The following is a 26076-nucleotide window of genomic DNA, read 5'->3' as shown; positions in this document are numbered from 1 at the left end:
CTGTGGTCAGTGCTTCCCGCACTTGCAGTGACCTCATGCCACATGTTTACTAGAAGAGCCGAGCAAATTAGAGGGTGTCTGGGAGCCATTACCAGGGTCCAGCCTTGCTTGTTTAAAGTATGGAGGAGGGATGAATCTGTCAGATCCTTGTAGAGGAGCAGTGTGGTTTGCCCTACCTCACTCACCACCATAACACTAATTGGCTTTCTCTGCTGTGAGCAGTGTCTTTTACTGTGTACACCTAGGATATCACTTTTTCTAATGGAATTCATTCCAGGGAGAGGTGCAACGCCTCACTCTGACTTGTGACACCTGAGTATTGATCAGGTTGCTCTGGATTTCTCACTGCAAAGCAGAATGTAGTCAGAGGATTAGCATTTGAGCACACCGTCCCAGGTACTAAGCCGTTAGAGCTACTGAATAGTAATGGGTATGCCTGGGTTGGTATAATTAGACTCTCTTGATTGTTGCTATGATGTGGTTTGGAGTATTTGCAGTACCTTTTTTTTATTTTTATTTTTTTCTTAAAGTGAGATGTCGACGAGAGATTTGTGTGCATTTGAATGCTTTTACAGCTTAGAAACTGCTAAAATATTATGGGGATTTTTTTTTTTTTTTTGTAGTTGCAACCTCACCTGGTTTTTGTCCACGATGTAATTACAAATCAAAATGTCACTGAAGATGAGTTTGTATGATACTTGTACTCACCACACAGTGATTAAGGGGGGGAAATTCATTTAGACCCAGTAATTCACTGGTTGTGAAAAGTGGTGGCCTCCAGCTTTAATGCCTGGGGCTATTCAATTAGAGCCTTTTTTTTTTTTTTTTATCCCGGATTCTATGTATTGACGTGATTAGGGAACCCGATAACCAGCTAGATATCCAGGATTTCTTTTGGGTCTGCTCAGTCTTAAGTGCAGTGTTTGAGGACTAATTAAATAGCCACAAGGTATCAATTAGCCTGCGGTTAACTGAATTCCCCCCTTAATGTGGTAGGCACAAAACAGTGATTTGCTTCATTAAAAAAAAAAAAAAAAAATCACTGCACGTGACCATTTGCTAAAGTAAGCATGGAAGCAGCTGGATCCATTTGCTTCCCTCTTTGCTGGGTACAGTAGAAGTAGTGGATTTTCACTTTCCCCTTTTCTCTATTGGCAATGTCTATCAGTAGCTGAGATTCACCAGTCTTTTCAGCATATTTGTACAACAGCCAAAACACATTATTTATACTGCAAGAAAATGTCAGAACATGTACATATTAGGCACGTTTCTCATAAGTAGACTGTGGGATGAATCCAGGCCTTGGATTTCCCCCTTCACATATCATCTATATATTTTTTATTTTTTTCTGTTTGATTTAGTAATCGCACTACATCAAGGCTTAAAACCGTTTCATACTTATGAGTTGACTTTCTATAGTGTTCATCCATATTATTATTTATTTATTTTTTGTAAATACATAATTGCAGAGAACACATTTTATGCTTACTTTACTTCCTTGTCAACACATCATCCAACTGAACTTTGTAACTTCCTTAAGTTTATTTGCTCCTCCATTAAAGCAAAGACCACAAATTTAAAGAGCATCTGACATCTCTGCTTCTTAACTAATCTACCATTATACATTGAATGTTTTTACCTTGATCCAGATTCAGGGCCCCTTTTGCAGCTTCACTGCAAAGGGGCCCTGTTGAGCTCACTTTTTTTTTTTTTCTCGCGGCCTGAGGTGTGTTGAAACTCGGCACTTTGGGCGTCCACACGGGAGTTTGGAAGCCCAAAGCAGGGAGGTTAGATGGGTTTAGCAGTTTTTTGGGCAGGCTAAACCTGATGTTGGTTTTATCCAAGTCAATGCAGGGGTGTCCAATTTTAATAACTGGACAAACAGACCAACGAATTTTATATATAAAGATGAACTTGGATTTGTATTGTGTCATCCAGTTTTAATACGTAGGGGGAAGAAACATAGGCGTGCGCAGCACATTTTATTAGGGGGTGTACCATCGGAGGGGTGTGTCTAGCACCGCCTTTTGGGCGTGTCTAGCACCATCTATTGACGGTCATCGCAATATAAAATATCCACCCTTGCACCAGTCCTAATAAAGCAGATACATTGTCAGATGTTGTGGTGTGCACCAAACAAACACTCCTGATGGCACTCACTGCAATTACACTGCTCCTCCTCAGCCTGGTCTGGCTCCCCCTCACTTTCCCCTGCAAGCTGCAGCAGCTTACTTACAAGTCAGTCACTCACTGACACGGACAGTCGCAGATTAGTACTGCTGCTGCTGGAAAAACAAGTGACTTGTCAATGTTGCTGCCGGCCGCTTGCCAGTATTGAATTTGTCTTCCTAAGAGGAACACTGGCTGCATGCTGATCCTCATCTGTGGCTGACGTTGGCATAGCATAGAAGGAGCGAGGTGGGTGTGTGGCAAGTGTGATGGGTGGGCGTGCGAGCAGCGTAACATAATCACGTCACATCACGCTGTTTTCATACATGGAGCCGGGAGTATGAAAGCCGGTGGCAGTGGCACCCTTTATTAACCCAGGCGTCCATTCAGTAATGCAGTCCTGACAGGGTGCAGCGCAAAGGGGACAGTAATCAGCCTGCTCGGCTGCATCAGGCATGTGAGATAGGGGTGCCGGACATTAGGGGGTGCCTGTGCGCACCAGGCACCCCCCTGCACACACCTATGGGAAGAAACACCCATGAAAAACAGCGACCTAACTTGATTAGTCTGCTGTAAAATAGATGGACACTGAATATTGAAGCTTTTCTTGTTCATTTTAATATGGTTATTTCAGGGCCCCTTCTACACACCTGCTGTAGGAAAAGGATAAAACTTCATGAGACCTAATGGGGCTGATTCAGTTGTGGCGTGTGCCACCTGCTGTCTGTCTGAAGGATTGGGCTTCTTTCAGAGCTATTCAGTTGTTTCTCCGATAGACGTCCATTAGCTGCGGCAGTCACATTTTCCACACACCTCCAAGAGGTGCGAGGGGAAAAAATGTGCTAAAAAGTCAGTTTGGATGCCCAAACCTGGACTGTGTTCAGGCTTTCTGGATGGTTTAAGCTGCTTTGCGTGGCTAAATGTGGAGCTGACAGGCGTCTTAACGAGCAATGGGCATCTGACTGGAGCAACAATTGAATAGCTCCAGTCAGAGCTATCAGCAGGTGGCACAAATGATTGAAATGGCCCCAATTGTGCTTTCAAATTTAAGGGAGCATTTCGGTCAACAGCAATGGCTGTGAGGTACCGACAGTTTCTCAGGCACCCCACAACCAGCAAGGTCACATTTTTCTTTGCTGTCACTTGAATTGCTCCTTGACTTTTACATTGGTGAAAACTGTGCAGTTGTGAACAAATCTTGAAGTTGCATCTTGGGACAAAAGGAACCACGTCCATTTAGTCTACTGGTTAGATGAGGGAAGAAATCTGCGGGAGGCATACGACTATAGACCATCAATAACTTGCAATACACGCATAAAAATCTTAAGTGAACTGTGTGCCATCTGTAAACATGTTAGGTTTATTTACAAATTGGCTGCATTTGTGAGCCTCTGCTTCCCGGTGGGTTGGAGGTGAAAGTCTAAACTGCACTGGCAGTCAGTGTAAAGGGGTCTTCAGTTTGCTGGCTGTCGGGATCCCGGCGCTGGAATCCCGACAGCCAGCATATCGACACCTTTTCTCCCTCTTGGGGGTCCACGACCCCCCTGGAGGGAGAATAGATAGCGTAGCGCGCCACCGTGCCCGCAGCGTGGTAAGCGCAGCAAGCCCGCAAGGGGCTGATTTGCGCTCGCTTAGCTGTTGGTATGCCGGTAGTCGGGATTCCGGCGCCAGTATGCTGGCCACCGGGAGCCTGGCCACCGGCATACCCTACTACACCCAGTGTAAAGCACAGTGCGCTTTACATGGTCCATGAGTACTGTTTTATATTTTCTCCTCTATTCCTCTGTGAAGTGGTGGCTGCTTTGTAAATAAAGCTCCTCCCCTTGTCTCTTGGGGTATCCTGTGATTATATAGTGTGTATGTGCATACATACATACATACATACATACATACATACATACATACATACATACATACATACATACATACATACATACATACATACATACAGATGGAGCCACCTTTATCTTGGCCTTTAATAGGATTAATTGAGCCAGGGCAGTCGGACTTAATCCCCTGATGTTTTGTATTGCAGCTGAGATCAATAGATGAAGGGCTTATGCTAATAAATAATGGTGTGCCTAGGCGCAGCACAAAAGCCAAGATAACCGTGGCTCCATCTGTACATACGTACATTTTCACAGATTTGTCCTCGTACATCTGGCCTCAATAAGCCATGCAGTGTGAGTGAGCCACCAGGTCACGTGCAACTTTGCAAACGTCTGGCTTTTTTATTTTTTATATTGGACATGACACTTGTATATTGTGTTTGACTGATACTGTATATGGAGCAGAAAACAGAACTTGTATTGGGAAAAAAGATGCAGCTGCTACATAGTAGCACTTTGTGTACTGAATCTCTGTAGCACACAGATATACAAGTGCAATTGCAGTCCAATTATTCAGCACAGTCTCCTTGTGTGTACTAGTCACATTGCGTTGCGAATAAGATGCAGTTTCAGCAAAAACGACGTCCAATGCTTGAACATTCTCATGTGACCTGGCGTGCCAAGAGGGATGGTTTGGCATGACTGCAGCCAAGATGTATAAGGACACATCTGTATGTGTGTCTATGTGCAAAATATATTATGCATATATTTGTTATACCTTTTTTTTTTTTTTTTTTTTTTTTTTTTTTTTGTCGTTTTTGTTTAAAATTCATCTTTGTTTTGTTTTGTAAATTTATAGGTGTTGATACAAATGCGAATGATTAAGATTGGCAATTTAAGATCCAATAAGCCGGCAAGTTCTCTAACCTTTTTAATTAGAAGGAAGCTTACCACAATGCAGATTTCTATTTTTATTGTGGTTTTATTTTATTTTTTAATGTTCTAGGCTGATAAGTTACATTTTTATCTGCGTAAAGCTCTACTGACAGAGAAACACCGCAGAGAATCTATTACAGGCTTTACGATAAGCAAGAGCACATGTGGAGTGCAATTATTTTCATAGAAGAAGTGTGGTTACGTCCTGTGCGTTTTTAGAAATTTGACAGATTCCCCCACGCCATACCCCGCCCCCACCCAATAATAAAATAGGTCCACAAAGTGTCCAGCTATTTCAGAACACAGAGGCTGCCAGACTAATTACTGGCAGCATAATCCCTTCATATTGCATTCAGTATTTTAATGCTCTCCTCTGTGTTTATTTCTTTTTCTATTTCAGGACCTAGTATTTCTTGACACTTTCTGCTTGGAAAGGAAATGTTTTTTTTTTCATTTTTTTTCTAGAAAAGTGTGTGTGTGTAAAAAATATATATATATATATATATATATATATATATATATATATATATATATATATATATATATATATATATATATATATATATATAATTTTTTTTTTTTTCTTGTGCCAAAAGCTGTCCTAAAATCCCTCCCCCTCCACTTTCTTCATAACTTTTTTTGCTTGTGTGTTAGAGAACATTTCAGAGCATTGTCAGAAAGACATTTTATATATATATTTTTCTTCTTCTTTTTCTGGTTATAGAAACGGAGACCTATTTGGATTTTTTTTTTTTTTTTCTGGCTGGAGAGTCTTCCACATCATTAGGAGGATTATTTTTACTTTTGCAGTTGAAAATTGATTTTAAGACCCCATGATCCCCAGGACTCTGCAAAGTTCCTGCACAGAGGAAGCAGATTGTGTGGAGTCGGGGATCTGATCCGGCTTCGTTTGAGGACTGCTTTCCATTCATACCGAAGCGCAAAACTTTGACATGGATCTGAGGCATGCCATACTTTTTCTGTTGTGGACTTCCCTGACAGTACTGTTTAAAGATTTGACTGGACACCAGGTATATACAAATACGTGGGCGGTTCGTATCCCAGGAGGTCCTGCAGCAGCTGACTCCATAGCCAAGAAGCATGGGTTCATTAACCATGGCAAGGTGAGTGTATTGATTGTGTACAGTTCTTAGAACATTCTGTATTAAATGGTCTTTTACGGTTAGTATCACATGGGTATTTCATGTACCTACAGTTTTCTCAGCAAATTAAACTTAGAAGCTTGTTGATGGTCTCCCAGAATTCAATGGGATGTTTCTTTCCATGCCAGATAGAGTTGCAGAAATACTGGATGCGCTTACATTATAGTAACTGCATAAAGTATTGGAGTTCTCACATAACAGGAACTTGGCAATGCCCTTTGAGTGTGTTCAAGTAAACAAGCTATTCATTACTACATCTTATTGGCTAAAATAATATGCTCGTTTGACACTATCAGAAGTAATCACATTTAGTGCATTGGCTTTCTGGAGGCTGCTAGTGTCTGGATAGGTGACATCTTTTCTCTCTTGTAGTCTTTTAGTGACTAGATATGCTTTTCAATGATGGTCAATATGTTGCAGCTGGTTTTGAGATGGGTCAGGGGAGGTATGATCAGCGATATGTACGATAATCAGATTTTTACATTGATAGCCTCCTGACTTTATTTTATTTATGAAGTTTCTTATATAGCGCAGCAAATTCTGTTGCGCTTTACAATTGGACACAATGATATTACAAAACTGGGTAATAACAAACAGTCATAGAGGTAGGAAGATACATTGATACACAAGGATAGGTGCTATCTATTGCATGGTTGTCCACTGGATTGCAAAGGTTCTGAGTGGGCTGCATGATATCTCATCACATCAATGAACCAGGGTCAGAAGGAAGGGAAAGTAAAGAAAATACGTTGAGGATATGTGTAGATAACCATGGGGATATAATTGGATAGGAAAGCTTATGAAGGTTGAGTGAGTGTTTCTGATGTGATAAGCTAGCTTGAAAAGGTGAATTTTCAGGGGCGGTTTGGAGACTAGGGGAGAGTCTTATTGTGCGTGGGAGGGGATTCCACAGAGTGGGCGCACACCGAAGAAAGTCCTGCAATCGCGCATGGGAGCGAGTAATGAGTGTGGATGAGATCTGTAGATCTTGTGGAGAGGTCGGGTTGGGAGATATTTTGAGATAAGCGAAGATATGTACATTGGTGTAGCTTGGTTAATGGCCTTGTGTGCGAGTCAAAGTATTTTATATTAAATATGGTAGAATACTTGTAACCAATGGAGGGACTGACTGAGTGGATCTGCAGCTGATGACTATCTATCAAGGAAGATTAGCTTTGCAGCTGCATTCAGAATGGATTGTAGTGGTGGGAGTCTCTTTTTGGGAAGACCAGTAAGAAGACTATTGCGATAATAATGTGGGAGATAATGACAGCATGGATAAGCGTTTTTGCAGGGTCTTGTGTAAGGTATGGTTGTATTTTGGATATGTTTTTTTAGATGTATGTAACATGATTTTGAGACCGATTGAATGTGGGGAACAAAGAACAGTTCTTATATTTTCTTCTTCCTACATATTGTTCAAATGTACTATTACTTGTGACCGGTACGTTTCTTTTCTAGTTTAAATGTACTCTTTGTATTTTTATGTATTCTGGAAACATCTTGTTATAGTTAATGTCTTCCGATCTTAATTATCATTACTAGTCAATAGAATTACCAACACATTTATGAAAGTACATGAGCATTTAGAATAGCTTGAACTATTTTAACCAGGAGTTCTGACATATGGTCTGGAATCCATGGCCCTCATTCCGAGTTGTTCGCTCGCTAGCTGCTTTTAGCAGCATTGCACACGCTAAGCCGCCGCCCTCTGGGAGTGTATCTTAGCTTATCAGAATTGCGAACAAAAGATTAGCAGAATTGCGAATAGAAATTTCTTAGCAGTTTCTGAGTAGCTCGAGACTTACTCCTACATTGCGATCAGTTCAGTCAGTTTCGTTCCTGGTTTGATGTCACAAACACACCCAGCGTTCGCCCAGACACTCCCCCGTTTCTTCAGACACTCCCGCGTTTTTCCCAGAAACGCCAGCGTTTTTTCGCACACTCCCAGAAAACGGCCAGTTTCCGCCCAGAAACACCCACTTCCGGTCAATCACACTACGAACACCAGAACGATGAAAAATCCTTGTTAGGCCGTGAGTAAAATACCTAACTTTTGTGTAAAATAACCAAGCGCATGCGCTCTGCGAACCTTGCGCATGCGCAGTAAGCGACTAATCGCAGTATAGCGAAAATCGGCAACGAGCTTCCAACTCGGAATGACCCCCCATGTTCTAGGCTTTAGTGTTATGTAGAAGTACACAACTCTAGTTTGCACTTTTCTATTTTCTTTTTGCAGTCTAAATAGTTTCAAAAGTTGTACTTCATTAAAAGCTATTTAGTGTGGGTAAAGCAATTCATGAATATTAAATAAACTTAAGTACCTAAGGTAAACAAGCTGGTTTGAACTTTGAGATGGTTATAATTTAAAAGCTCTGTAATAATATTGTAGCAATTTCAAGAGAAACTTTAAAATTCCTATTTAACCTATTGCCGCCGAGTTTAGAATTGAATGCATCGATTTAAAGCATTGCGCATGAAATGCTTTACAAACTCCTACAGATGGAGCTGACCTGGCAGATTTGCTCAGAGTACATACTTCTCTTTCCACCATGGTATCTCTCTTCCTTTTTGTCTTGGATTGAAAATAATGTAAGGTTAATTCAGCAGTGCACACAATCTTTTATTTGTTGCAAATCAAACTGAATATGGTAGAATATTCTCTATTGCTCTTTTACCTTGTCTATGCAGTTTTGCGTTTTCGTAGTGTTGTGTTTGTTGTGGTGTGTGTGTGTTGTTTGTTGTTGTGTTTTTTTTTTTTTTTTTTTTTTTTATATAATTTTTTTTTTTTTTTCCATCTCCTTTTCTGTTTTTTTCCCATTTGGGGGGTATCCACTGACCCCTGGCAAATTTTCGGCAGTGAAAAGGTGTATTTCCTTTTTTAAATTTCAGGAGAGGCTCTGCCCAACTCACTGCACGTCACTGTACAGAGGTCACCCTGTAACTGTATTTACAGTAAAAAAATGTCATAGTGCATAAGTGCTCTATTAGTCACTAGTTGTCTCTGTGCATTGCTTTTATCTGTTTAAAATCCCTGCTGCTCTGCCTACTACTAATGCACAGTACGCAAATGTATTAAAGCTAAAGAACTAAAGATATTTGTGGTAAAGTTTTGAGTTTGATAAGCGATTATTCAGATGTTGCCCCATGCTTATTTAAATGGTCACGGAACTGGTCAGTAACTCATACTGTCATTCTAATTTTACATTTAGGTATTTGAGGTGTGTGTCTCCAAAATATTGCCTATATTGTTTCTAAAATACAGTCCTTGGAACACACCGAGGGGTCAGTCCAGTAATCAGAGAATACATCTCTGGTGCGAGTCAGTGCAGAAACAGTTGCACTTTATGGCAACCCCTAAACTCGTTCAAAAAGGCTTGCAGTACCATAGGGGTGCTCACAGAAATTAGCTAAATGAGGCGGAAACCTGGGTGTGAGATGCTGGTGTTTTAACGCCGCAGCAACCTGCAGCTAATTGGATTGACCCCTAACTGTGCATGTTTTCCAGGTCTTCTCACAGAAACACAAAATAATTATTTAGATTCACCTTCAGCAAGGAGAGGAGAGAAACATCCATGGTTTAGTGTATCCTAAGTGCTGGATTTGAGATTCATTGGTCTACAATATACATTAGCACAGTGTTTCCCAAACTCTGTCCTCAAGACTCCCTAAAGTCCAGGTTTGAAGACTGTCCATGCGTGAGTACAGGTGCCTTGAGCAGTACCTCGATCATATTAATTTTACTATTTGTGTTCAAACATGGGGCCTAATTCAGATCTGATCGCAGCAGCAAATTTGTTAGCTAATGGGCAAAACCATATGCAGCCAGTATTTACCCTGCACAGAAACAATAGAACGGACCCAAATCTAACTCTCTCTGCACGTTATATTTGCCCCCTGTGCAGTGCACATTCTTTTGCCCATTAGCTAACAAATTTGCTGCTGCGCTCAGGTATGAATTAGACCTATGGATAGGTCTTACAACCTGTACTGTTTGGGGTGCCTGAGAACCGAGTTTGGGAAGCCCTGCAGTACCAGCCAGTTTTCCTTAAACCCTGCTGCTTAGGTCATTCCTAATGCTCAAAAACATTTTAAAGAAAAATGGTTATTGGAAAAACATCAATCATAGAAATGATGTAAGAATAACAATTAAACGGTTATTTTTCAAATCTGGTCTTTATTGTTGGTGGCTACATGGAATAATAACAAAATGTTGCATAAAGTCTTGCCTGCAGTTTGCTAGAAAGCTTGCTAGAGACCCTATTACAAAATGGAGGAAGGTTCTGTAACCTAATGCTGGGGTATTTAACGTGTGGGCTGCCAGCTGCTGCAGAACTACGCATCCCAGTGTAGTTTTGCTGTTACAGCATGCTAATATTGTGGCAGGGCATGCTGGGATGTGTAGTTCCACAACAGCTGGAGGGTAAAATGTTGCATAACAAAAATGTCCAAGTTCTGCCTGATGCATGGCTGACAAACTCTGACTTCATTACATCCCGCCCCGTGTGTACATTGTATGCGTGCAAAGCTCTACTTTATTATGGTGAATTAGGAGCTTGAGGTATTCTTTGCGTAATAGAATGTGATTTTGTTAATGTCCTTTTGTGCAGAGAGCAGGTTGTGTCTGTGTGTGTGTGTGTGTGTGTGTGTGTGTGTGTGTGTTTTTTTTTTTTTTGTATGGTTTGCGTGACTTTAATCACAGGTGGTTCTAAATGAAGCCTTCTGATCTCCAGCCTTTTGTATCATTTGCAAATGGTTTTCTACCTGTCTGTGTACAGTCATTGAACAAATATTATGCTACTACTCTTTATATTTACTTGGAATTTGTGTGACTACATCAGGTCATATGGCTTGTTAGGGTCTCACGGAAGTGAAGTAGGCTTTAAAAATTTCCTTACCCAATTCATTCTAGAGTCCAAGTTCCCCCCCCACCCCCCCTTTCATTCTGGACCTACAACGTGGTCAATTTTGCCTTCTGTTTTCAAGAGTCTGAGAGTTCAAATTTATCCTATACAGATTTGGGTGACCAGGTTCTTCTCTCCCATCATATGTAATTGGCGATCATTTTAACCTGTTGCACTTTAAGAGAGGTGGGGGTCTGTGCGCAGTCTCCGATCGGACCCCCTCTTCTCCAGAGGTGAATGCCAGAGTCTACTGCGCAGGTCTCTGGGGAATATGGCGCCTGCGCGGCGTTCCCGGGGACATTGCTATTTTCCCATATATATATTCTGTCTCTGTCTGTCTGTCTGTCTGTCTGTCTGTCTGTGTCTCTGCAGCCAGCCCCAGGCCATAAGTATAATTAAATGGGTGTGCAGGCCCAGGGGCGCATGTGTACCGCACACTTTGTACTCATTATAGATACGTCGGTGATGTTAACTTTTAAAGCCGGGTACACACTTGTACAATTTGCATTCAAGCCGACCCCCGACCAACCAGTTTGTGCAACATCGGTCCAACAGCTTTCATCCAATACTCCTTGTCTGGTCGTATCCAAAAGATTTTTAATCCTGTTTAAAAATTAGGAGACCCGACTGCCGAACATCAGACCAGTATACAAGTATGTTCCTTTCTTCAGACTGGCTTGTCCAATTCTCCCAATTCATCCTTCAAACTGCACCACCTTTGTGGATGGATTGAAAACACTGCACAGATCAGGTGTGGTTTATTTTTTTCCAGTATGATCGGAGCAGACTTTGTTGGGTGTTAATAAATGGTTAACATTTTTATTGTATTCTAAAATATATAATGTTAGTGTGTAAATATTACATAAGATTTAAAAAAGCACCAGGAGACCTGCAGCATGGGTCTCCTTGCCATTACATTAACCCTCTATTAATGTCTGGCAAGCTGGCACTTGTGGTTCTAAAAGTGCCATCATGCTGCGCTGCTTGTTGGGACTTGTAGGCCACCTGCAAAGAGCAATATTTGACTACTTCTTACCATGAACCCACTGCCCCAGTCTGGTCGTCCCTCGTGAAGGGTATCTGTGTCTCTCCCTCTCTCCCCCCCCCCCCCCCCCCCCCCCCCCTTTTCTTTCTTTCTTCTACTCCGTGGTTTTTTTTTTTTTTGTCCAACAGGTAGTAAGTACATCACTGTACACGGGGGTAATTGAGACTTGATTGTAGCAGCAAATTTGTTAGCAGTTGGACAAAACCATGTGCACTGCAAAGGGGGGTGGGGCAGGTATGACGTGCAGAGAGTTAGATTTTTTTTTTGGGGGGGTGTTCAAACTGAAATCTAAATTGCAGTGTTGAAATATAACTGGTAGTATTTACTCTGCCCAGCGAAACAATATAACCCACCCAAATCTAACTCTCTCTGCACATGTTATATCTGCCACACCTGCAGTGCACATGGGTTTTGCCCAACTGCTAACATATTTGCTGCTATGATCAAGTCTGAATTACCCCCACAGTGTACTGTTTTCCTAATCCCTTTTCCTGCTCATGGAACAAATTTTATGTGTCATGGTTCAGAAAATGTAATCAAGGAGTTGTATTGCATCTACTAAGCTTGACATTACTAAGGCGCTTAAAGAGAAACTAACAGATTTCCAGGTCTCTCTTACTGCTTGAATTTCTCCTTGTTCTCAGCCTTTTCTTCTGTGTTGGTTATTTTTATTTTTTTATTACTGCATTACTTTGCTGCATCCCCCTATAATATATGGTATATCCATTCATTTATGGATAAATGTTAAAGGCTTGGTTTGTCTGAAAATACATCAGTGCCTTTAAAAAAATAAATAAAAAATTGTGCATTCTAATGGTGTGTACACACAGTGAGATTTTTTTTTCTTTCGATTTTGACTATATAGTCAAAATCGCAAGAAAAGTTAGTGCAAATTGCAAGGTGTTATGCCACTTGCGATCCCGATGCGCGGTCCCACCAGGTCGGTATCGCAAGAGAAGATAGACTGTGCAGGCAAGTCAATCCTTGCTAGATCAGTGTACTATCTAGTTCATCTTGCGTGTCAATTACATCTCGCATAAGCCAAAATCGTAAGCACACTATAGTCCATATCTCAAGAAAAGTTAGTCAAAATCGGTGGTGCTGGGCTCCGGGGAGTTCAGGGGAAATCACAAAGTGAAAATCGGGCATAGCAAGGACCTCACCATGTGTATCTCCAATGAGAAAAGTGCACTATTCATAAGCGCTTAGTTGATCCCTGTAATGAAAGTGAAATGCTCTTCAGCTGTCATGTGAGCAATAAGTCTTTTAGACTGTGCATTTGTCTTTTTTTGAGTGTACTTGTTCTTGTATCTTCACTTCAATGCATCACACTAGGTTTGATCAGGTTATAAACACCGCACTTTTATAGTTTTAAAAAGGGGCTTTTTTTTAAAGCTATTCTTAATGGCTGTATAATGTTTCAAATTCATATTGTTTATGTCCTATAGTTTAAACTTAGTGCAGAACACTTATCTAGTAATGGATTCCCTATGACATGAATAGAGCAATCAGGGCTGTGTTTACTAACTATGCTAGCTAGTCACATCCCTAGGCAGCGCAAAAATATGGATGGTAAAATAGCACTTGTGACACCACACTAAGGGGTCTATTCATGTAGAAAACGAAAACAGAATTGCTACTTATCACTATACATCGCATCACTTTCCGCACCTTCATGAATCGCACTCACCATACAAAGGTATGGTGATGCGATTCAGGCACAGAGCGGGGGTACCGCTGGAGAAGTCAGAGACTTCTCCACGCTAACCTTCTCTGTGAATTGCAGTAGGCAGAGAAAAGCCCTGTTTAACGCAAAACAGGGCTTTCCACTGCTACATGAATAGACCCCCTAAGCACTTATTATGAACGTCTGTATGATTTTTGTATCCCATTTCAAATTTACAGATATTAAGTATTTGTTTACTGCAGCTGGTTTCTTTTATTATGCACTCATTACAAGTGTTGCTTTATTTAAATCACTTCAGTCTGTGCAGAACCCCCCCCCCTCAAAAAAAAAAAAACAATCTCAAACTTAACAGGAGATGGTGTGTTTTGCAACCCATGTTGAAATCTACTGAGTGATTTTCTGCATTTGAGCCTGAATGGTGTCACTGTGATATTATTAGGATCACACACCTGATGAATAGGATGGTTTGCCCTGCCTCCTGGAGTGGTTTAACCCTCCACAACCTTCCCCTCTTCCTCAGAGGGCATTCGCCCAGAGATGCCTACTGTGAGCATGGCGGGAGGCCAGACTGATGAACATGTGTTGATGTGTTCTGCAGTGTGAGAGACAGACGTGAGTCATTAGTGTAATTCTGTGCTTGGGGGTCACCACTCAATGTTACATCATGTGCTTGCTCACAGCCTTCTGCTTAGAGTAAGCACTGAAAGTTTCTCTCCTTGAATTTCTAAGGCTTTTAATTTTCTCTTAAAGCTTTAACATTGAAATGATACATTTCTGTTTGAAGTTGGTAAGCAGTGTTTTTCTTTCTTTAAACAAAATGAACCTATTTTAAGTGATGAATGCAATTACTGCCACCCACATGCTATGGGTATGAGTAGATCTTGGCTGCAGCTCACTAACCACAGGTTCTGGCTTCCAACGGTAAAGATCATTTAAGGGAATGAATTCCAATTGGCAGCAGTTGTGACCCATATGGGAGGAGGGTGTGGGCTACAGGCCTGTGTTTGGTTCTTGAAAACAATCATTACTGTAGATCAATAGACTGTTTTTAAATGTTGCATTGTTTATATTACACAATACTCCTTCTGGATGTTCTTCAGTTCTAGACCACCATGTTTGTAATCCATGCGGTTGTTAAACTGTGCTGTTCAATAAACTGCAGTTTAACCTATTCTGTAGAATTTTATATAGACTTTCTTCCTTAAGTATAGATCTAATGGATGTTTGGCTTTCTGCACAAAAACCAAACGCTCATAGTTTGTTTCCATCCAAGTGCAATAGAATTTGTAACTATCTGCAGTAGTTCGAATCTGGCTCGTACCTAATGTGAATGAGAGCTCAATGAGTTCTGTGTATAAACCGGATATAAGGACCTATGGCAATGGTCATTTCAAGTTCATTGCCTGAGAACTAAATTCTGTGCTATCCCTACACATTTTTGAACTTCATTGTTGACTGCTAGATAAAGATTCACAGGGTTATAGAATTCCACTGTTTGTAGAAGTACACCCCCCAAGTGTTTAGGAGTAGGAAAAACCTGTTTGTGAGATGACTTAGGTGTGTTACGCACTGCATGTATTAAGCACAACTGTGATACGTTTTTTTTTTTTAATGTTTTTTTTTTAGTTGCCATACGTGAAAACCCCTATATTACTCCATGGTAGAAACACATAAAATAGCTTTGCAGATTTCAGGCTGGGTACCCACTGCCTTTTGTTGAGCACTGTAAAAATGCATCTTCAAATGCCAGTTATAAGTTGCATGTCTATAGTGTTTAATTGTCTCTATTTACTGGTGTTTGGAAGGTCCGTAGCGGTCACTCTAATGACCAGAATTCATTTAACATTAAATGGCGCATGTAATAGTATGGAAACCACTATGCCTGCCAGTGAGGTTTATGGGAAACGGCCTCAATTTTCAGTCACATATTACTAGGGGTAACACCAGGAACAAATGCTAAGCCAGTGGGCATAAAATCTTAGAGAGAAGGTTGACAGGGTTATATTTGGCGCTTCCTAGAAAGTTTGCGGGCCACAGAGTTGTATTTGTATAGACTGTAGCTTGGTAAATGCCAGCAGTAGGTTTTCTTTAAATTGCTTATTGCAAAGTAAGTTTATGTGAAGAACTGAAATGAGCAGAAAATCTGTTTAATATAAATGTTTCCATAATTCAGGGCAATGCATGTGTTGCGATTTTCACTGCCCTACTGGGTCACATGTACTGGTAATGAAAAGGCTAACAGTAACATTAAGTTAATAGGGTGTATCCGTTTTACTGCTATAAAGCTTCAGGTAGCCTGTTCTCTGAAGTGTCTCTTGTTTGGTAATGCTGGATCTGATGGAAGAATCCTGGTGGGTATACTTACAGTATTCATGTCAAGTCTGTAGTGGACTTGAGCAACTTGTAGCTCTCAAGATGTGGTATGGAAGCAGATGGGAAAGTGTAGCTTTTTTTTAAATTTTGCCATAAATTTTGGCTATATGGACCATAAAAGTATTTTTAGGGAATATAAGACAATAAGCCTAAGCGATCCAATGTGCAGTTTCCGGATAATCTGAAAACTGTGCAGGGCCTGTTCTGTGAATGTGCAGAATGGGTCCTGCGATCACCTCTGCCCATTTGGGGGGGAGGGATTGGGATGGCTGGCATTGCTGAAAATGGGGGGGTGTCTCCCCCCTCCCCCGTTTTCAGAATGGCCAAGGACTGCATTGCATACAGTTTCCTTTTCCTCGCAAGCCACCTTGTGACAGGCAGTCTGAGTAAGATGGTCCATATACATATATTGTATGTGTGTGTGTGTGTATATGTATGTGTGTGTATATGTGTGTGTGTGTGTGTATATATATATGTGTATATATAGTGTGTATGTATGTGTGTATATATGTATGTGTGTGTGTGTATGTATGTGTGTGTATATATTATAAGGGCACGGTCGTGCCCTTTATATTAAGGCTGAATCGAACAAACGGATTTCTCCCATAGGGAACTTCAGAGATGGGGGCATGGTGTTTGAGGGGCTACACCTCAAACGTGATTAGACGTACCGAGCTGAAATTTGGCATGGATGCGTAGAATCGTCACCCGGTGCTGCATGCCAAATTTCAGGCCAAAATAATAAAAACTGAGGAATTGGGAGTAACCTAAAGTTCCAACTGTCAGTTTTTTTCTGCAACTTCCTGTATGGCTTTTTGACAACGTTTTCCTATAGAGTGAATGAGGAGATTTTTGGGAAGGCATAACTCAGGGTAGAGGACAAAGAAAGACTTGGGGTTTGTTTTATTAGACAGAGTATGTCCCAGTGTAGTGCCTTTTGGGGTTGTGGTTTTTTAGAAAGTTATAGTTTTTTTTTAATTAAGTAAAATATGCCCCATTTTAAAGATAGGGCTTTTCAATTTGTTGCGCCTGCGCAGTGGCCGCCAGCAGGGGGTGTACAGAGAGTAGCTTCACTTGAGTGGAGCAATATGGCTGATCACTCCTCACATAGCCAATTTATTTTGTGATTATAAAAATAATTAGATCTATATGTATTATACAAAATGATTGGGGGGTGTTTTGGGACTGAGTGGATGCTGTCTGAGTCTTTTTTTAGTTATGGTGTCGTGTTAGTAAAAATATCTTACATCCGTATTATGCTGTGAGCGTGGCCAGGCAGTTTAGATGACGTCACTTAATTTATTCATGTGTGTGCCGCAATGCCAGATGGGGCGGCAAATTCAAATGTGCTCTTGTACTCTGTGACTGTGTACATTGCTGCCCGGCCGGCCGCCCTGTTACTGCTGCACCTGAAGCTGCCATACAGTAGCAGCAGCACAGGACATCTGACGGGAAGACAGAGCGGGCAGCTAGTCGCCCCTGTCCCCATCACGACTGCCTCTCAGCAGTGACAACCTCGGCAGAGTGTTCCTGGGCGAGGCTCCCAGCAGCGCTGTGCACTAGTGATTCATGCGCTCGCCGGCGGGTAGCCTGATCTGTGTAACCCGCTGGATCTGCATTGACTGGCTTCCACTACCTGCGGAGGCATGAGAATCGGAGGTTACCAGCAGCTACTGGGGATCCTCTGTGACCCTATCTCCCGCTCTATGCTCCTCCTCTACCTGACACTAATGTGCTCCAAGAGCCGGGAGGGCACCGGCCACCTGTACTGCCCCCTGCTGATGACAGTATTTTGGGTGTGGGTGGGTTACTATGGTGCGAGTGCTGGGCAGGAGGCACAGGACACATGCCCACTGTCAGCGCTCGTCATATGCTCCAGAGTCCTGGCCCTAGCTATAGGCAACTACCTAGGACATGGGGAAATCCTAGGGCCATCTGGGCAGGCAGAGCAGCACGGCATACTACTGTCAGTGTCTGCACAGCTGAAAGTGAAACTACAGAGGAGTCCGATCAGGGGGCGTGGCTACACGGGTCACTGCTGCCTTCCTGCAATGTGGGAAACTGAGAGGAGGAATGGCTCTGAGCTGCAATACTGAACATTGTGATATGCTGCCATGTAATTGTCATTTGTTAAGGTAAGGGAGGCACCATCTGTAAGTGAACATGTATGTATAAGTGTGTGAGTATATATGTGTATGTGTGTGGCTGTGAGTATATATGTGTATAAGTGTGTGGCTGTGTGCATATATGGGTATAGGTGTGTGGCTGTGTGCATATATGGGTATAAGTGTGTGGCTGTGTGCATATATGGGTATAAGTGTGTGGCTGTGTGTATAAGTGTGTGACTGTATATTTGTACAGCTGTGTGTGTATGTATATATATATATATATATATATATATATATATATATATATATATATATATATATATACATACATACATACATACATACACACACACACACACACACACACACACACACACACACACACACACACACACACACACACACACACACACGCGCGTACGGCTGTGTGCATATATGGGTATAGATATATGCGGATGTATGATTGCGTCAGAGTACGGATGTATAAGTGCACCAGCGTGCGGACGTATGAGAGCGTCGGTGTGCGGCAGTATGAGAGCGTCGGCGTGCGGCAGTATGAGAGCGTCGGCGTGCGGCAGTATGAGAGCGTCGGCGTGCGGACGACGTCTGAGAGCGTCAGCGTGCGGACGACGTCTGAGAGCGTCAGCGTGCGGCGGTATGAGAGCGTCAGCGTGCGGCGGTATGAGAGCATCAGTGTGTGAATGTATGAGAGCGTCAGTGTGCAGACGTATGAGAGCGTCAGTGTGCAGATGTATGAATGTAAGAGCATCAGCGTGCGGTTGTTTGAGAGCGTCAACGTACGGATGTATGAGAGCGTCAACGTACGGATGTATGAGAGCGTCAACGTACGGATGTATGAGAGCGTCAACGTACGGATGTATGAGAGCGTCAACGTACGGATGTATGAGAGCGTCATGGTAAGGATGTATGAGAGCGTCAGGGTAAGGATGTATGAGAGCGTCAGTGTGCGGACGTATGAGAGCGTCAGTGTGCGGACGTATGAGAGCGTCAGTGTGCGGACGTATGAGAGCGTCAGTGTGCGGACGTATGAGAGCGTCAGTGTGCGGACGTATGAGAGCGTCAGTGTGCGGACGTATGAGAGCGTCAGTGTGCGGACGTATGAGAGCGTCAGTGTGCGGACGTATGAGAGCGTCAGTGTGCGGACGTCTGAGAGCGTCAGTGTGCGGACGTCTGAGAGCGTCAGTGTGCGGACGTCTGAGAGCGTCAGTGTGCGGACGTCTGAGAGCGTCAGTGTGCGGACGTCTGAGAGCGTCAGTGTGCGGACGTCTGAGAGCGTCAGTGTGCGGACGTCTGAGAGCGTCAGTGTGCGGACGTCTGAGAGCGTCAGTGTGCGGACGTCTGAGAGCGTCAGTGTGCGGACGTCTGAGAGCGTCAGTGTGCGGACGTCTGAGAGCGTCAGTGTGCGGACGTCTGAGAGCGTCAGTGTGCGGACGTCTGAGAGCGTCAGTGTGCGGACGTCTGAGAGCGTCAGTGTGCGGACGTCTGAGAGCGTCAGTGTGCGGACGTCTGAGAGCGTCAGTGTGCGGACGTCTGAGAGCGTCAGTGTGCGGACGTCTGAGAGCGTCAGTGTGCGGACGTCTGAGAGCGTCAGTGTGCGGACGTCTGAGAGCGTCAGTGTGCGGACGTCTGAGAGCGTCAGTGAGCGGACGTCTGAGAGCGTCAGTGTGCGGACGTCTGAGAGCGTCAGTGAGCGGACGTCTGAGAGCGTCAGTGTGCGGACGTCTGAGAGCGTCAGTGAGCGGCTGTATGAATGTAAGAGCGTCAGCGTGCGGATGTTTGAGAGAGTCAGGGTGCGGATGTATGAGAGAGTCAGGGTGCGGATGTATGAGAGAGTCAGGGTGCGGATGTATGAGAGTCAGGGTGCGGATGTATGAGAGCGTCAGGGTGCGGATGTATGAGAGCGTCAGCGTGCGGATGTATGAGAGCGTCAGCGTGCGGATGTATGAGAGATGCAGTGTACGGATGCATGAGAGCGTCAGCGTGCGGATGCATGAGAGATGCAGTGTACGGATGTATGAGAGATGCAGTGTACGGATGTAGGGATGTACAGCAGTGCCGTAACTACGTGTGTGCCATTGGTAGTAGTGCCGCTGCAGCAGTCCCCTCTCCTTCAGCATTGGCTGCCCGGCGCTGCTGTGAATGCTGGGATGCGCTTCCCTCATCCCAGCATTCACAGCGGCGGCCAGCCAATACGGAAGGAGAGGGGACTGCTGCAGCGGTCTACTACCAATTACATAGCGCTGCAGCGGCTCCTGTCCCCCTCCCTCCTCCTCCTTCTTCCCAGCAGCTGCCCGGGATCTGCCACCACGAGGAGCCTGACTGCCAGCGAGGAGAGATGGTAAGTATTTATCTCTCTCTCTCTCTCTCTCTCTCTCTCTCTCTCTCTCTCTCTCTCTCTCTCTCTCTCTCTCTCTCATATGTCCTAGAGGATGCTGAGGACTCCAAAAGGACCATGGGGTATAGACGGGATCCGCAGGAGACATGGGCACTTTAAGACTTTAAATGGGTGTGAACTGGCTCCTCCCTCTATGCCTCAGTTAGATTCTGTGCCCAGAGAGACTGGACACACACTAGGGGAACTCCACAGAGTTTCTCTAGAAAAGACTTTTGTTAGGTTTATTATTTTCAGGGAGCACTATTGGCAACAGGCTCCTTGCATCGTGGAGCCGTGCCGCCGTCCCCCTCACAGAGCCTGAAGAAAGAAGCCGGGTGAGTAACATAAGCAAAGAAGACTTCAGTGAAGGCGGCAGAAGACTTCAGATCTTCGGAGGTATCACGCAGCGGTCACGCTGCACGCCATTCCTCCCACACACAAGCGGCACTACATGGGTGCAGGGGGGGCGCCCTGGGCAGCAATTAAACCTCTGTTAAGGACAGGCACAGCAGTATACAGTGCATAGGCACTGTATACAGACCCCCGCCAGTATAAATAAAAGGGGGACACTAGCGCACCATTTAGGGGGCGGGGCTTCGTCCTCCAGCTCTAATCAGCGCCATTTTCTCTTCACAGCAAGCTGCAGAGACGCTGGTCATGGCCCTTCACTTCTGTCACAAGTAACAGGGTGCAAAAACGGGCGGTGCACAGCAAATTTGGTGTTGTATATATTTATATATAAAAGCGCTGCTAGGTCTGGGACATTGTATATTCCTTCAGACCGGGTGAGGCGCTGGTCGTCAGCTGGCATACTTTCTCTCTGAAGGACCTTACTGTGGGTCTGTCCCCTATAGCCCAGTGTGTTAGTGGGTGTCGGTACGTGTGTGTCGACATGTCTGAGGCTGAATGCTCTTCCCAGGAGGAAGCTGGTGTGGGGGCGGAACAGAATGTGGGAGTAAATCTGTCCGCACCGCCGACTGCTGATTGGGTAGATATCTGGAGTGTCTTAAATGCATGTGTGGCTTTGTTGCATAAAAGATTAGACAAATCTGAGTCTCAGAACCAAGCATGGAGACAATCAATGGGAGATGTTTTGTCACAAACTCAAACCCCCTCGGGGTCACAGAAACGTTTGTTTACCCAGATAGCAGACACAGATACCGCCACGGATTCGGACTCCAGTGTCGACTATAGTGATGTCAAATTGAATCCTAAACTGGCTAAGAGCATTCAGTACATGATTGTGGCAATAAGGGACGTATTACATATCCCTGAGACAAGGGTCTGTATGTATAAGGGAAAGAAACCTGAGGTAACGTTTCCTCCCTCTCATGAACTGAACACTCTTTTTGAAAGGGCTTGGGAAACTCCTGACAAAAAGTTACTGATTCCCAAGAGAATTTCTATGGCATATACTTTTCCCTCTGAGGATAGGATAAGGTGGGAGTCAACACCCACGGTGGACAAAGCTCTAGCACGGTTGTCCAAGAAGGTGGTGCTACCGTCCCCTGACACTGCAGCCCTAATCAGACATCACCGCAGTGGCTCATGTAAACCGTCAAGGCGGCACAAGGAGCAGGGTGGCGATGACAGAAGCCACCAGGATTCTTCGTTGGGAGGAGAATCATGTAAGAGCACTGTCAGCAGTGTTTATCCCGGGAGTGGACAACTGGGAAGCAGACTTCCTCAGCAGGCACGACCTCCACCCGGGAGAATGGGTACTTCATCCAGAAGTCTTCACACAGGTCACAGACCGGTGGGAACTGCCACAAGTGGACATGATGGCGTCCCGTCTAAACAAAAAGTTACAGCGGTATTGCGCCAGGTCAAGGGACCCTCAGGCGATAGCTGTGGACGCACTAGTGACACTGTTTGTGTTCCAGTCGGTTTATGTGTTTTCCTCTCATACCCAAGGTACTGAGAATCATAAGAAGAAGAGGAGTGAGAACAATTCTCATTGTTCCGGATTGGCCAAGAAGGGTTTGGTATCCGGATCTGCAAGAAATGCTCACAGAGGACCCATGGTCTCTGCCCTTAAGACTGGATCTGTTACAACAGGGGCCCTGTCTGTTCCAAGACTTACCGCGGCTGCGTTTGGCGGTTGAGCGCCGGGTCCTAGCAGAAAAGGGGATTCCGGATGAGGTTATTCCTACGCTTATAAAGGCTCGGAAGGATGTAACGTCTAAGCATTATCACCGTATATGGCGAAAATATGTTGCTTGGTGTAAAGCCCGGAGGGCTCCTACAGAGGAATTCCAGCTGGGCCGGTTCCTTCATTTCCTACAATCGGGAGTGTCTTTGGGCCTAAAATTGGGATCCATTAAGGTCCAGATTTCGGCCCTATCCATTTTCTTTCAAAAAGAACTGGCAGCTCTTCCTGAAGTTCAGACTTTTGTGAAGGGAGTGCTGCATATACAGCCCCCGTTTGTGCCTCCAGTGGCACCTTGGGATCTTAACGTGGTGTTGGGTTTCCTAAAATCACACTGGTTTGAACCACTAAAAACTGTGGAGTTAAAATATCTCACGTGGAAGGTGGTTATGCTGCTGGCTCTGGCCTCAGCCAGGCATGTGTCGGAATTGGCGGCTTTGTCACATAAGCCCCTATCTGGTTTTTCATATGGACAGGGCAGAATTGCGGACCCGTCCACAATTTCTGCCCAAGGTGGTGTCATCATTTCATATGAACCAACCTATTGTGGTGCCTGTGGCTACAGGGGACTTGGAGGATTCCGAGTTACTAGATGTAGTGCGGGCTTTGAAGATTTATATGACCAGAACGGCCAAGGTCAGGAAAATGGAGTCGCTGTTTATCCTGTATGCATCCAATAAGTTGGGTGCTCCTGCTTCAAAGCAGACTATTGCTCGCTGGATCTGTAACACGATTCAGCAGGCTCATTCTGCGGCTGGATTGCCGCCTCCGAAATCAGTAAAGGCCCATTCCACAAGTAAGGTGGGCTTCTTCTTTGGCGGCTGCCCGAGGGGTCTTGGCATTACAACTTTACCGAGCAGCTACTTGCTCGGGATCAAACACATTTGCAAAGTTCTACAGGTTTGATACCCTAGCTGAGGAGGACCTTGAGTTTGCTCATTCGGTGCTGCAGAGTCATCCGCACTCTCCCGCCCGTTTGGGTGCTTTGGTATAATCCACATGGTCCGGAGTTACGGAGTCCCCAGCATCCACTTAGAACATTAGAGAAAATAAGAATCTATTTCTCGTAGTCCGTAGTGGATGCTGGGCGCCCGTCCCAAGTGCGGACTTCTTCTGCAATACTGTATATAGTTATTGCTTAACAAAGGGTTATGTTATGTTACATCAGGTTATCTGATGTTTTGTATTGTTCATACTGTTAACTGGGTTTGGTTATCACAAGTTATACGGTGTGATTGGTGTGGCTGGTATGAGTCTTACCCTGGATTCCAAAATCCTTTCCTTGTAATGTTAGCTTGTCCGGGCACAGTTTCCTTAACTGAGGTCTGGAGGATGGACATAGAGGGAGGAGCCAGTGAACACCAGTAGACCTAATTCTTTTCTAGAGTGCCCTATCTCCTGCGGAGCCAGTCTATTCCATATGGTCCTTACGGAGTCCCCAGCATCCACTACGGACTACAAGAAATAGATTTACCGGTGAGTAAAATCTTTTTTTTTTGCTATGTGTGTTTAGCTGTTTGTGTGTTTTGTCATATGTGTGTATGTATGTTTTGCTATATGTTTGTCTTTTACTATGTGAGTGTATATACAGGGCCGGCCTGACCATTACATCGCGGAGAGTACCATATGTGGAGGGTGCTGCTGCTGCCTTCTCATGTCCTCCCGAGGTGTGCTCGCACACCTGCTGCACTGCTTAAAGAGAGAGCCTGGATCACATGGTGAGGTGAGTGGGGAGCCAGGGAGGGAAACCACTGGGACAGGGTCGCACACTGCGGCCGCCATCTTTCTGCACCTCTGCCTTAGTCACTCTATACCTGTCACCCACTATCTCCCTGTCAGCCCTGTCTCAGTCAAAGTATAGATAGCGTGGCGAGCCACCGTGCCCGCAGCATGGCGAGCCCGCAAGGGGCTCATTTGCGCTTGCCCAGCTGTCGGTATGCCGGCGGTCGGGATTCCGGCGCCGGTATGCTGGTCGACGGGAGCCCGGCCGCCAGCATACCCTGCTACACCCGGGCAAGCGCAAATGAGCCCTTTGTGGGCTCGCCACGCTGCACGCACGGTGGCTCGCCATGCTATCTATACTTTCTCCAGGGTGCTCATGGACCCCCAAGAGGGAGAAAAGATGTCGGTATGCCGGCGGTCGGGATTCCGGCGCCAGTATGTTGATCGTTAGGAGTCCGGCCACCGGCAAACAGAAGACCACCCCAGTCACCCACTGTCTCCCTGTCACCCCTGCCTCAGTGACCCACTATCTCCTTGTCTCTCCTGCCTCAGTCACCCACTATTTCCCTGTCATCCCTGCCTCAGTCACCCACTATTTCCCTGTCGCCCCTGCCTCAGTCACCAACTCTACCTGTCACCCCTGTCTCAGTCACCCACTATCTCTCTGTCATACCGGCCTCAGTCATCTACTCTTTACTTGTCACCCCTGCCTCAGTCACCCACTATGTCCATGTCACCCCTGCCTCAGTCACCCACTATGTCCATGTCACCCCTGCCTCAGTCACCCACTATATCCATGTCACTCCTGCCTCAGTCACCCACTATGTCCATGTCACTCCTGCCTCAGTCACCCACTATCTCCCTGTCACCCCTGCCTCAGTCACCCACTCTCACCCTGCCTCAGTCACCAACTCTACCTGTCACCCCTGTTCAGTCACCAACTCTACCTGTCACCCCTGCCTCAGTCACCCACTATCTCCCTGTCACCCCTGCCTCAGTCATATACTCTCTACTTGTCACCCCTGCCTCAGTCACCCACTATCTCCCTGTCGCCCCTGCCTCAGTCACCAACTCTCACCCTGCCTCAGTCACCAACTCTACCTGTCACCCCTGTTCAGTCACCAACTCTACCTGTCACCCCTGCCTCAGTCACCCACTATCTCCCTGTCACCCCTGCCTCAGTCACCCACTACCTCCCTGTCCCCCCTGGCCTCAGTCACCCACTATCTCCCTGTCCCCCTGGCCTCAGTCACCCACTATCTCCCTGTCACCCCTGCCTCAGTCATCTACTCTCTACTTGTCACCCCTGCCTCAGTCACCTACTATGTCCATGTCAGCTCTGCCTCAGTCATCCACTATCTCCCTGTCACCCCTGCCTCAGTCATCTACTCTCTACTTGTCATCCCGGCTTCAGTCACCCACTATCTCCCTGTCACCCCTGCTTCAGTCACCCACTATCTCCCTGTCACCCGTGCCTCAGTCACCCACTATCTACCAGTCACTCCTACCTTACTCGCACACTATCTCCCTGTCACCCCTGCCTCAGTCATATACTCTCTACTTGTCACCCCTGCCTCAGTCACCCACTATCTCCCT

General features: G+C 44.9%; 1 protein-coding gene across 2 annotated transcripts in view; it reads left to right on the top strand.

Moving 5' to 3' along the window:
* Positions 1 to 26076, top strand: part of FURIN (furin, paired basic amino acid cleaving enzyme) — a 389010-nt gene that overhangs the window by 13093 nt on the left and 349841 nt on the right. For both annotated transcript variants that reach the window (XM_063925863.1, XM_063925862.1), the window contains exon 2: positions 5659 to 6058. In XM_063925863.1, the coding sequence (XP_063781933.1) occupies positions 5888 to 6058 (171 nt within the window). In that variant the 5' untranslated portion in view covers positions 5659 to 5887. The remainder of the gene's footprint in view (positions 1 to 5658; positions 6059 to 26076) is intronic.

The sequence above is a fragment of the Pseudophryne corroboree genome, chromosome 6, assembly GCF_028390025.1.
Source record: "Pseudophryne corroboree isolate aPseCor3 chromosome 6, aPseCor3.hap2, whole genome shotgun sequence".
Classification (NCBI taxonomy): domain Eukaryota; kingdom Metazoa; phylum Chordata; class Amphibia; order Anura; family Myobatrachidae; genus Pseudophryne; species Pseudophryne corroboree.
The sequence above is the reverse complement of the archived record's forward strand: the minus strand, read 5'-3'. Positions and strand labels throughout refer to the sequence as shown.